Here is a 14,919-nt window from a genome sequence, read left to right as displayed (position 1 = left end):
TAAGAATGTATTCTAGGCCGGGAGGTGGTGGCACACGCCTTTAATCCCAGCACTCGGGAGGCAGAGCCAGGTGGATCTCTGTGAGTTCGAGGCCAGCCTGGACTACCAAGTGAGTTCCAGGAAAGGCGCAAAGCTACACAGAGAAACCCTGTCTCGAAAAACCAAAAAGAAAAAAAAAGAAAAAAAAAAAAAAGAATGTATTCTATAGTCTCCAAAAGTCAGCAACTGGTCATGTGAAACTGTGAAACAAAGAAAGTACAAGTGTGCTAGTGCTGTATGTGAACAAACTGAATACACATTAGAGACACACACACACCAGGAAATGTATAACATTGTTCTAAACAGACACCCAAGGACCAGGAAATCATTTTTTGTTTTAGAGGACCTACCTGGCTGCTAAGGAAAAGGAGGAGATGAAGACTCATTTCTTATTAACTATATAGTTAATCCATTTTTAATTCATAGTTTAAAATAATGAATTTAAGTTAATTTAACACTTGAAAAATTAAAATTTCCTAGAATCTACACCTTCTTTCTCAATATCACATCTTTCCCAGAGTCTACAAAAAGCACTGTGGTGGGGGAGTACCACAGAGGAACACGTTGGCCTTGCTAGGGCTTGTCAAAGAACAGGCCAGGAGCTGGACAGACACAGCAAAAAGGAGCAGTTAGGTCAAGAGGCCTCAGAAAACAAGCTGCAGGTGTCCAGGCAAGGAAAGCTCTTAAATTCAACAAGGCAGGACACAGCCATCTTGGGGACTTGCAACTTGCTGATCTGTACAGAGTTTGGGCTTATATGACTCACAGTAGGCTCAGAGATCTACTGGATTATTGACAAGGAGTGTGCCTACCCAACAATGAAGTACTGGGTCAGGCTGCAGTTATGGTCCAGTTATGGTTGTGACCAAATCAGAGTTCCTATTCACTCTTTGAAGGGCACTAAAGGAAATGATTAGAAGTGGGCAGAATGCACCCAAGTGTTGAAATGTTATGTTGATAAACTCCAAGTACAGGCAAATTCTGGGTAGCCCAAGGAAAACCTCCCTGGAAGAAAATACCTCCTAGAGAACAGTATCTCCCCCACACTCACCATACTGAGACCTCAGAAAGGACCCAGGGACCCAGGGCTGTGGCTAACAGCAGGCTTGGAACTGAGTGTAAAGTCCCAAGCTTTTCATAGGAGGAGCTCCTCATGGAGCTGGAGGCTCATGGGAGAGAGCACCTCAAGCACAGCAGCTGGCAAGAACTCTGGCCCAGCAGTAGGAACAGAAAGCAACCCTTCCGTGGTCATCTTCCCTGATCCTCCACCCTCTTTTTATCAGCTTCCTCACTTCCCTTCTAATGTTCCCCAACTCAACACAATCCAGACTAGGCTTCCCAGGTGAGTTATGCAAATAAGAGTCAACTTGGAAGGCAAAGCACCCACATCCATCTCCACTGCCTCCCTATACCCCTTGATACAACAGGGTAGAGAGAAGAGTAAATGTAATGGAAGCAATAAGAAGTACTACAAATAAAACAGGATCCTTCAAGAACCCCTAAACTACAAAGCAAGCAGAATAAAATTGAAAGAAAAAGAAAAAATAAATATTTTAAAAACAAGAATGAAGGGGCTAGAGAAATGGTTCAGTGGTTAAGAGCACTGGATGCTCTTCCAGAGGATGCAGGTTCGAATCCCAGCACTGACACAGTGGCTCAAAACCTTCTGTAACTCCAATTCCAAGAGATCAGACACCCTCTTCTGGCTTCCTTGGGCACTAGGCACAAACAAGGTGCATAGACACACATGAAAGCAAAGCACCCCTACACCAGATAAAATGTAATCTGAATGGATAAAGTATGAGACAAAGCAGCACATCATACAGCAAGTGTGCCACGGGAAGGATGAAGGAGGACTTTCTGCTCTGCTCTGTAATTCTCCAACTCCTTCACAAAGTGAAAACAGTCAGGAACTGCTTGAGTGACGTCTAAAGACTGAAATGGAACACTGTTTTGGTGGCTGCAGTCACAGAAGCTGAGAAAGAATCTTCAGTCCAAGGCTAAGCTGTCAGTGAAGAACGCAAAGCTTCTGTGAAAACATTGACCCACACAAGAATTACTGTTTGTAGAAAAGGATAGGTAAAGGTCCCAAGCAGGGACCACTGGCCTAATAACGGAGAAACCCTGAGCAATCCTCCAAGTGCGAATACAAGTGTTTCCTCCTCTTCACTGAGGTCTTCCTAGTTTCTGAGACTCCCCTAGGCCTACTGTCACCCTTCAGAAGTGGCAATTCTTTCAGCTTCCACTAGACTGAGCAGCCTCATTTCATAAAGTTCTGTGGTCACTTGACACTCCCCTGGTAGAGATCCAGATTGCTATATTCCCCAAAACTCATTTACAGTTTCATTTTCAAAAATTCAAGTAATCCCTTCCGTTCAACAAAGCAGATTCAGAACTAGTTTGGCAAGACCACACCTCTCTGTAGGGGTGCCTCAAAGCAGTTCCAGGAATGAGAAGCAGTCTCCCCTCCCATGAGAGGAAAGAGCTTCTAACTTACCTTGAAAGCTACAACTTTTCCGAATGTGGTACAAGCAAATCTGATCACTCTCCTCCTGGGTAGGAGCACCTGGTGACGCAGAACCTGAACTGTCTTTTCTTTCTACAAAAAACACCACACAATATGTCAGTGTCCATTGATGCTTTTCATGTAGGATTACAGCACTTCATGGCAAAAAGGAAGACAAAATCTATTCATCTCCTGCACAGGACAAAAGTGACCTAGGCAAACTGGAGAACCTATCCTTCAAGGATAAGAGCACCCCAACCACATAGGTAGGCACCTGACTTTTAGGGTGAATCCTACAACACTCAGCCATACAGCTTTTTACTAAACCCAGGACACCACAGAGGGGTATTTTTTTTCCCAACTCTTACTATATCCATCCAAGTTACTAGAAAAGAAAAAAAACTGAAGAGCATTTAAAACAATCATATTTAGTTTCTATGGCAAATATTTGTCAATGAAGTCTTTAGAACTGGGTACTAATAAGAAAAAGGTAATTAATATATGGGAAGTTTTCATCTCCAAATAAAATATTCATTTTAGTTTGCTTATAAGCTCTTAAGTTCTTTCAAAGTGTACCTTTCCTTCTCATTACCACTCCGTGAGTCTTTACCTATTACATTTATCCCATCCACTTAACCCAAGTCAGAGAAAAACCTCTACAACCTTTCCTCCCATGCCATCCTACCCCTGTACTTCTGCTATCCACATCTTTCCTTTTCATTCTGTAAACTCCCAGAGGTTCCGCAGGCTGGGCCTCCAAACCCACACCTGGGAGACCCTGTTAGTAAGACCTGAGCCACTCAGAAGCAGATCCTCCCCTCATTTTTTATAAAGTCATAATCCAGATAATGCTCTAACCATTATTTAAAGCAAAACCTTTGTAGAGCTGGGGATTAAAAAAGCATCTGAAGAGACAGGGAGGGCAGCTCAGTCAGTGCTTGCCCTGCAGGCTTGAGGGCCACAGGTCAATCCCCCAGAACCCACATTTTTAAAAGTCTGAGTGGGGCTGAAGAGATGGCTCCACAGTTAAGAGCACTGGCTGTTCTTCCAGAGGACGCCATATTCATTTTCCAGCATTTGCATGGCCTCCAACTGTCTGTAACTCTAATTCAAGGGATCCGACACCATCTCCTGGACTGTGGTCACCAAGGACTCAAATGGTGCACAGACAAGCAAGACACACATGTACACACACACACACACACACACACACACACACACACACACACTCAAATTGAAGAAAATACAAAGAAAAACTAGAGGCAGCAAGAATAATCTTTAACTCCGACAATCAGGTAAGACTGCAGTAGTTGATACGTTTGCTGGCTGTCTTGGCACTGACCTGATATTTTAGGGAAAGTTATTTATTTATTTATTTATTTATTTATTTATTTATTTATTTATTTATTTATTTAGATTTTTCGAGACAGGGTTTCTCTGCGTAGCTTTGTGCCTTTCCTGGAGCTCACTTGGTAGCCCAGGCTGGCCTTGAACTCACAGAGATCCGCCTGGCTCTGCCTCTCGAGTGCTGGGATTAAAGGCGTGTGCCACCACCACCCGGCGGGAAAGTTCTATTAAAAATGTTTTCTATATCAACATCTAAATGAGTAGATGGATAAAATGATGTGCTCTTTGGGGGAGGCCTCTTCTCATGTTTACAAAAGGCTAACTAGCCGGGCGTTGGTGGCGCACGCCTTTAATCCCAGCACTCGGGAGGCAGAGCCAGGCAGATCTCTGTGAATTCAAGGCTAACCTGGGCTACCAAGTGAGTTCCAGGAAAGGCGCAAAGCTACACAGAGAAGAAACCCTGTCTCGAAAAACCAAAAGAGAGAGAGAGAGAGAGAGAGAGAGAGAGAGAGAGAGAGAGAGAGAGAGAGATATGCTTATTAAATAAAAACCTTTAGCCAGGCACAAAGGCATACACTTACAGCCCCAGCTACTAGGGAGACTGAAGCAAAAGGCCATTTTGCCTAATTTGAGGCCAGTGTGGAGAAAAGAGTAAGATGTCACTTCAAACATTGGTAAAATCTTATGCAAAATCTAGCTTCAAATTTTTAGATTTGTGTATTTAATTTGGGGTGTCTACAGAGATCAGGAAACTAGAAGGGACACATGAGGAAGAGAAAAGGTCATAAGGCAGGCAAGGGGTTGGAACACCAGTAGATGGGGGGACACTGGGGCCTAAAGATTTAAGCAGGGATAGGGGCTGGAAACGGTGGGGAGTAAAGGGTTGGGGTGCATTAACTGAAACTAAGGCTCTATGAAAAAGGCTTATGGAAACACTGCTTTATAAGCTAATTTAAATTAAATATGTCATTTTTAAAAAGGAATTTGAGTAGGGAGTGCATTGTATGGATGGACAATTCTTTCCTCCAGAACACCTGGGTTACTAAATAAAATCTCAGTCCCAGTCATGGGCTACCTGTCTATGAGTCATTGGTCAGGGAGGCCCCAGAGGCACACCCACCAAAACAACAGAGGCTATTGCTCTTGTTTGCTCAGTATAAGTAGAAGGTTCCTGAAGACACAACATACTTTGATTGGAAAACAGAGAAGTCAAACTGGAACTGACTGAAAACATCCTCCCTGTTGGCTAATTTTCACAGTGGTAGAAGGCACAAGGCAGGCCACTGGAGGAGAAAAGTCATCAATGGAATACCCAGCAGTGGGTTCTGCAAGCTACATCCTGCCAGGCAAGATATGCCTACTGGTACAATAATAGCACAACTAGTGTGGTGTGTGGGTGTGGGTGTGTGTGTGTGGAGTAACCAATTGCTTTCTGATTGGATTTTGGCTTGCTGTATAGGAGATAATTCACACTTGGTACTATAAACCTAACCCAAAGTCCATGACTGGGGAGGTCATAAGGCATTAGAGGGTAACCTACTACTGCTGTTTTGCTAAATGGACATGCTGTCAAACCACCTTTTAAATATGTATTTTATACCCATCTATGAATGCTGCTCTCAACCTTGGTTAGAGAAAATGTTTTTTGCAGTGAGTAGCAACCAATGCAGAATTGTAACTGGTCAAAGTGCCAAAAATAAGTGACATGGTTAAGTGCTTAGCCCTAAGTAAGACATTTGTATTAGCCCCCCTCAAGGACCAGGGACATATCAGAAAGGGGACAGAAAGAATGTAAGAGCTGAAGGATGGGGAGAGTGCAGTGAAATGCTGCATTCTAGACAAAAGACTGCCACTGCACTCATGCATTCATAACAGCTATGGTTTACCTACACAAGATTAAGCCAGTCAACATTCCATTAGGAATGGGAGAAGGGTTCATGAGACTCCACTCCTAGCTGAGGAGCTATTGGCAATTGGTTGCTGCTTTGGAGAGGGAGACTCGTCTTTCTTTGGTGGTACAGCCAATGGTAGGTTGTTTAATCCCAGGTGGATGGCCCTATACCAACAAGCATGTAGTCAGCACTAATGGAGTTCAGTGGTAAGGACACTTGCTGTCAAGCCTAAGATCAAACCTAAGTTTGATCCCTGGACCCACATTGTGAAACTGTGCTCTGATCTACACACACAAATAGATGTTAATAAGTAATTTTTAAAATGATAGTGTAAGGGATCTAAAAAAAAAAATGGGTCAGTGGTTAAGAATATTTGCTGTTCTTCCAGAGGAACCTAATTCAGTTCCCAGCACCCACATGGAGGCTCAAAACCATCTATAACTTCAGTTTTCAGAAGATCTGATGCTCTCTTATGACTCTTATGGGCACCTGCACACATGTGGCATACATACAAATGCGTGCGCGCACGCACGCGCGCGCGCGCACGCACACACACACACACACACACAAATAAAAGTGAAATAAAATCCTTTTTAAAAACCACAATCAAGTTGGAGAAGAAAGTAGTGGAAAGAATTGGAAAGAGTAGGAAGGGGATTTGGGTTGGATATGATTAAGTAAATTGTACACATGTATGAAATTATCAAAGAATAACTAAAAATTATACTTAAAAAAAAAATCTCTACTAGAGGCTAATTGGCTCCTCTTCCTGAGGACCTGGGTACAATTCCCAGCATCTACACAACCATCTGTAACTCCAGCTCCAAGGGCTCTAATGCCTCTCCTAGCCTGTGGCCTCTGCAGGCACCAGAAGTGCATGGAGCACAGACAAACCTAGAAGAAAACACCTACGAATGTAAAACATTGTAAAATTTAAACTGGAAAGTCCTCTGTCTATCTGTCACTAAGCCTGACAGACTCTTAAAAAATAAATCCCCCACACTCACTCATGTTGACAGGCTACTATGGGCCAGGCACTGTCTAGGTACCAAAAAGAGGCAGAGAATAAGGCCAATTTTTTTTTTCTTTACAAGGGAGGAAACTTCTGCTTACTCATGGCAGGAAAATGGCCAAGGCCACAGCTTTACAAATGTCTTCTTGCATTCATTTGTAATATTATAAAGAATGCCACCTAACGGCTGCCCCTAGAGCTGCATAACCAGCATCTCAACTCTAGGTCCCTCACTGAAAGGAAAACCTCTCCAGAGATGGAAGGCAATTGCACAGGGAGGAGTTGACCTCACTTCAGTGCAGACCCAGATCCTCCTGTACACTGAAAATGCACCAACCCCAACTCACATCATCTAGAATGCTTTGTTTGACTACGTCTGGATTTCAACTCATCTTAGGAACCTCCTAGCTAGAGAAGGACCAATGACAGTCATTAAAGAGGGCCACAATTGCACAAAGTCATATTCTATTTACTAGCCAACAAAATCCAGGCCCCAAGCCCAGGGCCTACAGGACTTTCCACAGCCTTACCGGAAGTCCTCTGTGGACCTGCAGGAGAAGAGGACACTTTGCTGAGGGCTGAGCCCTGATTCTTGATGTCATACGCATTCCGGTAAGTAGAGAGCAGCCTGCTCACCAGGTCAGAACTTACACCCAACCTTTCCAATTTCTCCAGATTCTCCGAGTTAGTGAACTCGTGAGACCTCTTACAGCTAGTGCCGAATTTGCACTCTCCCTGTAAGTAGTACTGGCAGATGTGGAGTTTAATGCATTGCTTTTGAAATGAGCAAGAGCCGAAGGGTCCATCGCCTTTGTTGTAATGTAGGCAGATCTGTTGACAGAGAGGAAAAAGACATCAATCCATGAACACTGTACACAGCACACCTCCTCAATGGCCATGCCATGGGGGAGAAGGGGCCTCAGGGTCAATGTATTATTTTACCATTCACATGGGCCAGAGAGCTCATCTCTCACTTAAGACATGGATACCAAAATATTCCCTAAGATAAAATTACTCCGAACATGCCTCTCCCCGGGGAAGAGCCACAGAACTTCAAAGGATCCAGAACAGTAGCAGCCTTCTATCTACCTACCCTTACCCCCACACATAGCCTCACCACACCTAACATCCCTTTCTAGATAATTTCTCCCAATTTTCCTTTCTAAATTCAAATCAGAGAGGTTCTGAGGGCTAAGGCATCTCAGAGAAGGCCAAATACCACCCCTTCACTTCTCAATGGAAGTGGAAGACTCTGAAGCTCAAAAGCCAGAGGCAAAAAGACACCTGCTGCTCAGGCCTGAGGACCTGGCTCCAATACCAGAGTCCATCTAACGTAGGAGAGAAGACCAGCTCCTGGAGGTGTCCTCTGACCTCAACACTGGGCACACTCACACTCACCCTTGTACACATGGACTCCTAGCAAAGCTAATACATTTTATTAAGATTTCATCAGCTAGCCCCAGTCATACAGCTAGTCACTGTATTTGTTGTTTGTTGAACCGGGTTGTTGGCAAACTGCAACTTTTTTTCTGGTTTATTGATACAAGGTCTCCCACAGCCCAGGCTGGCCTCAACCTACATAACTAAAGGAAAGATGAGTCCTAGTCCTCTGCCTCCAACTGCTGTGATCACAAACACACACCAACCTCACTGAGGAGCCAGCCCAACTGACAGGAAGGAAAAGTTTCAAGAGGTGCCAAGGCTGGTCCAAGACCAGAGGAGCTGGCTATTAAATCCAGCATATTTAGTTAGCAGAGCTGGCTATTAAACCAAGTCTCCTCCATGCAATGGTTGGTGATCAAAATGAGGTTCTCCGTTCTCTCCAGCACTGAGTTCTCTATCTGCCAACCCTCTGGCTTCTCCACTACTACTTCAAAGAAGCCCTCAAGCCCCACCATCCCTCTGGCACTCACTTCCGGTAAAAGCCAGGGGTCATTCTGAATCAAGAGCTGGCAAAGCTCATTATAGGTGAGGTGGTCAACACCATGAGTTCTCAGCACACTCAGGTTATGATCAGTCTTCAAGTTGTGACTGTTCCTACAGTTCTTCCTGCAAAGAAGCAGAGACGCTGTTAGGGGCTAAATCTGATCTCCCCAAGCCCCCTGATTAGATCCCCAACTTCCAGATCCTTGGGGTGTAAAACTGCTTTTGGAGACAGTCATGAGAGAGGTAATTACATTAAAATGAGGTCATTAAGAGTGGCCCTAATCCAACATGACTTTAATAAAAATAAAAGGAGACTAGGGCATAGATCCATATAAAGAAAAGGCCTGTGAGAACCCCAGGAAGAAGGTGGCCATCTGAAAGCCACAGGAAGCAACCTCAGAAGAAACCAACCTGCTCAACACCTCGTCTCAGAATTCCATCCTCCAGAATTGTGAGAAATACATTTTTGTTGTTTAAGCCTCCTGGTCTGTCTATCAGGTTTTATAACATACACCTGTAATCCCAACACTCAGAAGCTGAGGCAGTGGGATTACAAATTCTAGGCTAGTGGGACAATATAGCAAGCCTCTATGAAGGAAGGGAGGCACAAGAAAGGGAAGGAATGAGAGGAAAGAGAGGGAGGGAGGGAAGGAGTGGGGTCAGGCCACCCAGTCTATGGTATTTATGGCTGACTTTCAGACCTGTTGAGATTGTTCTTCACAGCAATTTTTCACAAACACTTCCTGACCCTACTTATAAGCAGCCGAGAAAAAAAACAGCTATGCATGCAAATGTGACTATTTACCAGGAAGAGCTGAGACTGAGCAACGTATAGACACCAGACAACACGTCTCAGCAGGTCCGTAAGGAGAATGGCAGGGCCATCGTGAAAAAGGTCTCACAGCACACTGGCCACTCAGTAAGCACTTCAACGTGAATGCAAAACCTGAGTAGGGGCAGGCGTGATAGCACAAGCCTTTAATCCCAATACTCCGGAGGCAAAAGCAGGCGGATCTCTGTGAGTCAAGGCCAGCCTAGGCCTCATAGTGAATTCCAGGACAGCCAGGGCTATGGAGAGTCAGTCTCTGTCTCTGTCTCTCTCACACACACACCATGCAAAAAAAAAAAAAAAAAAAAAAAAAAAAAAAAAAAAAACAAGAAACTGAGTAGGGGTAGAGCATGGCTCAGCAGTTAAGAGCATTATACTGCTCTTCCTGAGGTCCTGCATTCAATTCCCAGCACCCATGCTGGGTGTCTCTCTTCTGACTCTGAAGGCCCTGCACTGAAGTGCACAAACCCCTTCACTCTACCCCCACACAGACACATAATTAAGAATAATCAAAATCTACAATTGGATCAGGGAACCCTCTGGAAGAGGAGGTAAAAAGATTGTACGAACCTATGCAATGGAAGACACCAAGGAAGCAAGGCCTTCTAGATACAACAGAACTGATGCAGATATGAGCTCATAGAGACTGTGGCAGCATGCACAGGCCTGTACAGGTCTAAGCCAGATGAGCTCCCAGCGCTGAGAGGGCAAGTGGACACAACCCCATATCCCTAACCCAGAAGCTACCTGTAATTGATAACCTCTCCCAAAGGAAAAACTGTATTTCTCCAACGGAATCTCACTTGATATATAAAACACCCTCATATGTGTTGGCTCAGATGACCAACACAAAATGAACTCGATGGCATTTTTGGAAGCTTTTGTGATGTGCAATGATTTGCTGGGTATTTTTTTTTTTTATCCTATGGACATTTTGATTATCTATTATGGTTTCTGATTTTATTTTTGAAGAGTTTTCTATGTATGTGAATGTATGTGCCTCAGCATCTGAATTAGTTTCTTGTAATTCTTCTGTTTTTTTTTTTTATTTCTCCTCTTCCTCCTCCCTATCACTTTAGATGCTTGCTTTTATTCTAATGAAAGAATGAAAGAATGGGTATGGATTTGGGTGGGTGTGTAAATGGGGAGGATCTGGGAGGTGTTGGTGGAGAGGATACTGTAATAGAAATATATTGTATAAAAATGTATTTTCAATAAAAATGGTTTTTTCTATCACAAAAAAATAATCAAAATCAATCTTTTTTTTTTTTAATGCTAAGCAGAGTGACTCATACTTCAGGTATTTGTACACGTAGACACACACACTCCTGGGTCCAACCCTTTTGCAGCTCCCCTCCTCCATGCTTTCAACCCACAAGCATCTGGTGAGCACTTATCAACCACACACTGGTACTCCACCCTAAGAACTCAGGGACAAATCTTTAAATGACTGTGGCAGTCACCTGGAAAGCCAGGTAAGCAGCGTCTGCCACGCCTCATTTAAGGTCTCGAAAGAATGCCAAACTCCTGATCCATTCCCAACCCCTTTTCTCCTACTAGATCCCCTGCAGATCAAAAACCCAAAGAGTCATCCTTGACTCCTTGCCCCCACCTGGTGAATGCAACAGAAAAGAACTCAAATAAGGAGAGGAAAGTTCGAGGTCAGCTGTGGTAAGAAACCAATAGCACAAAGGAGAAAGGGCACTGCAGAGTCCGGATTGGGTAGAGAAATGAGAAATAACCAGGAGGCCATCAGAAAGTATAAAACAAACAAGCCAAATACTCAGCGGGCTAGGGAAGAGCTGACAAGGGGAGACGAGAAGGGAAAATTAATTGGTGCTGCCAATGCCAACTCCACCAAATAACTGCAATAATGACAGTTACAATCTATTGAGCATTTCCTATGCACAGGCGCTGCCTAAACGTCTTCTGAGTTAACTCAGTCCTCAATGAACTGGTGAGGTAATCATCTTATCAGCGTTGAGGGAGCTGAGACTTGGCCATTAAAGCCACTTGCCCAAGTTTACCAGCCAGCAAAGGGCAGAGCTGGGTGTAACAAGGTGACGAGCTCATGGGACCATGCTCCTGATGACCAGGCACAGTGCTTCCTGAGCACAAGCCTGCAAGTCAAGAACTGAAGACTCCTTGGGCTTGTTTCTCACAGAGCTAATCCTGTGTTACGAAGACGAGTCACAGGAAAGTACAGTTAGTCACCTTCACTTTCCATTTGCCATTGAAAAAATGTCTCAGGTAGTTTAGGAAACTACCTAGTCTAAATCACGGGCTAAAACAAAGGTGAAAAATGAGGAAGAACCACCTCGGTCATGTAGGCCAGTAAACAGAAAACGTTCAGATTTCCAGTACGAAATCTGAACCCAAATTTCGGGAATTAGCATGAGAACAGATCTTCCTTCCATGATTATGTTACCAATTAAGCACATTATAAAGATGCACCAGGCAGGTGCAAAGGTGCATGGCTTTCATCCCAGAAGCAGGCAGATCTTTGTGAGCATGAGGCCAGCCTGGGCTACATAGTTAAGCTCCAGGCCAACACAGCGAGGCTGTCTCAATCCCTTCAACATCCCTGTCACTGCACGCCCCCAGCCACCGCCTGTTACGGACCCTCTTTCTCTGTGCTGCTGCTCCTCCTTCACCCCGAGATGCCTCGTCCTTGCTAGACAGATTCCCTAGAGTTCAACCGTCTCCGCAGACACACCTTCTCCTCAGATCTGGTCTACTCCTGTGACGGGGGCCACAGGATTTACCGCCTAGCAGCTTCCAAATCAGTACCTAAGGATTCGGTCTTCCCTTTAAATAACAGAACTCAAACTCTCTCCTGCCTTCAGGCCACGGTGGGAGCAGAAGCACGAGGCATCTGCTCCACAGCCCTCTCTTCGCACTGTCAATCTCTCACACACATTCTTTGTGAAGTTCTAGATTATTTCTGAATAGCTGAGTCCTAGAGACCACGTTACCCAGGCCATACCCCTTAGGTAGGTCGGGAGACGGCTTAGCTTCGGGTAGGTGGGATATTTACCACTTCTAGACCTGTCCCGCACAAACCTCACACCAGACCCTCTACCGTCCAGATTTTCCTTCAACCTCTAGAACCTGATGCTTAGAACCGCCTCCAAAGTGTTGAGGGCCCAGCTCTATTTGTCAGCCTGGATCCCTGAATGACGACATGGATCAAGGTTACTAACCCAAGGTGACTATTAGCCTGACATCAGAAAAAAATGTCTACTACGTTACAGCAAAAGGAAGCAGAAGAGGGAAGAAATTAATTCTCCTAGATAACTGGACTAGCTTCGAAGCAGGCCGTCTCAACATCCTCTGCTAACTCAGCATCTACACCATTACCCACACATCTTCCTAAAAGGCAAACCTGGTGGCGGCCATCCAACAGGCCTTATCACCTTCAAGGTGAGCCCAAATTCTTCAGTGTAAACCAATTTCACTAATCACGTATTTATTATAGGCAGGTGTACGTGGAGCGCCCGCCCAGACTAATAAGGAGAGTAAACAGTGTGATGTGGAAGGGTGACGAGGAAGAGCTCACGAACGACATATTCTTCCGGCTGCTGCCCGAGACCCTGCAAGAGCAAATCAGGACAGGCCAATGCCACCAAATGAACCAAAGCTGGGGGTGGCTGTGTAGAAAGGCACCCAAGAGGACTAGGGGGCTGCGGGAACCACCAGTTCCCTAAGGACCTTGAGAATCTGAGTTCCTGCTTCTAAGCAGACAAACAGGAGATGAGTGGCGCTTCTGAGGGGTTCTTGCAGATGCGCTTGTTCGTTCGCTCGCAAGCCTCGCTGCCTGCCCCTCACAGCTACCTGGATGGGCTCCGCCTCAACTTCCCTCCCGGGAGCCATGCTCAGGTGCCCCCCTCCTGGTACCACATTCGATCTAAGCCACTCACTCCATCGCACAGTGCCAGCCACTAAGGAGGTGCCCAATGAACGTTCTCGAGAGTGAAGGACAGGCGAGGCTGCCCCAAACTCGGGGAGGGGGAGGCGGCCGTCGAGGCCGGGGAGTGGAGGGAACAGGGGCCGCCGCCGCCGGCGTCCTCCTTACCCGGTCCTCAGGAACTTGCAGGCGCCGTAGATGAGGAACTTGCAGAGATGCAGCTGCGCGCAGAGCCCGGTGCAGCTCGGCTTGGGGCCCTGGTGCGCGCGGCACAGACGCAGCGACGACACGGCCAGCACCACGCGCTCCGAGGCCGCCGCCCGGCCCGCGCCCGCGCCCGCCCGCGAGGCCACCACGAAGCGCCCGCGGTCCCGCAGCAGCCGCTCCAGCACGTCGCCGCCGCCGGGGCTCGTTCGCAAGCGGCGCCGCAGCTCCGCTAACTCCAGGGCACCCCCGGCCGCGCACAGCACCTGGGTCATCTCTGCCACCGCCACCGCGGCCTGGGCCATGGTCGTCATCGCGGACCGAGCTCAGCGCGGACGACGACGGCGGCGGCGGTCACGGGCCCGGCCCCGCTGCTCCTCGGCAGGGTGGAGACGCTGGCAGGAAACGAAACCGAAAGCCGGGCCCCGGCGGGGAAAACAGGAGCTGCGGGGCCTCGCCACGCCCCCCGGGCCGCAGCTGAGGAGCCGGCGCCCTCGCCTGAGGGCCCGCAGCTGGGGCCCGCGCGCCTCGACGGCCGCCCGCCCGCCCGTCCGCCCGCGCGCGCGCACTGAGCGACCCGGCGCGCCTTCGAGGCGTCGCGCGGCCGGAGACGCGTCTGAGGGCGAAGCGGCGGCGGCGGCGTCCTTCGAGGCAGCGCCGGGTGAGGCGAGACGCGCCTTTCCGCTGAGGCCGGGCGTCCGTCTGCGACCTCGCTCGCTCTCGAGAGGCTGGGCGAAGTTTCCAGACGGCTCCGGCCCGTTGCGGCCGGTTGGCCGGGGCTGGGGGGGCGGGGCGCGGGGCGCGTCTGCCCCCGCCGCGGCGCGTTCAAGGGGCTCAGGGGTCGCCCAAGCAAACGCGGGCTTCGCGGGCGGACCACGCAAGCGGGATGGCCGACCTGGTCCCGTCCCAGCCCGGAACAAATGCCAACGGTGGCGGGGAGTCGAGAGGCCGGCCCATTTAAATGGTACTTGAGCGGCAGCGCTCGTAACGGATTCCGTCTTTCCCGGCACGGAAAGGGTAGGTGCGTCCTTTAACCGGGCAGATCCCTCTCCCCTCGCCCCGTCTGAATAAAGATTGTACAGAGACTTGGAGAGTCTTCCCCGGCAAGGACTCCCCATAGGTTACCCCGCGAGTCAGCCGTTCTCGGGGTAAGTCAATGGGAAACGCCTGTTAAAGTAAGGGTGCCCTTTGGCATCTCCCGTTCCTTCCCCGGGAGTCTTTCCCAGAAAGAGAAGCATCCGTAAAGCGTGTTCACAA

General features: G+C 47.5%; 1 protein-coding gene across 1 annotated transcript in view; it reads right to left on the bottom strand.

The window, feature by feature from the left end:
- Parp12 (poly(ADP-ribose) polymerase family member 12) overlaps positions 1-14,155 on the bottom strand; it is a 37,409-nt gene extending 23,254 nt beyond the window's left edge. The window contains exons 1-4 of the mRNA XM_028889308.2: positions 13,627-14,155; positions 8,710-8,845; positions 7,327-7,627; positions 2,537-2,638 (exon numbers count right to left, since the gene is read on the bottom strand). Coding sequence (XP_028745141.1) covers positions 2,537-2,638; positions 7,327-7,627; positions 8,710-8,845; positions 13,627-13,976 — 889 coding nt within the window. The 5' untranslated portion in view covers positions 13,977-14,155. The remainder of the gene's footprint in view (positions 1-2,536; positions 2,639-7,326; positions 7,628-8,709; positions 8,846-13,626) is intronic.
- Positions 14,156-14,919: the final 764 nt, after the last annotated feature.

This window comes from Peromyscus leucopus, chromosome 3 (genome assembly GCF_004664715.2).
Source record: "Peromyscus leucopus breed LL Stock chromosome 3, UCI_PerLeu_2.1, whole genome shotgun sequence".
In the NCBI taxonomy this organism is placed as follows: Eukaryota; Metazoa; Chordata; class Mammalia; order Rodentia; family Cricetidae; genus Peromyscus; species Peromyscus leucopus.
This window is presented reverse-complemented; position numbering and strand designations above follow the sequence as displayed.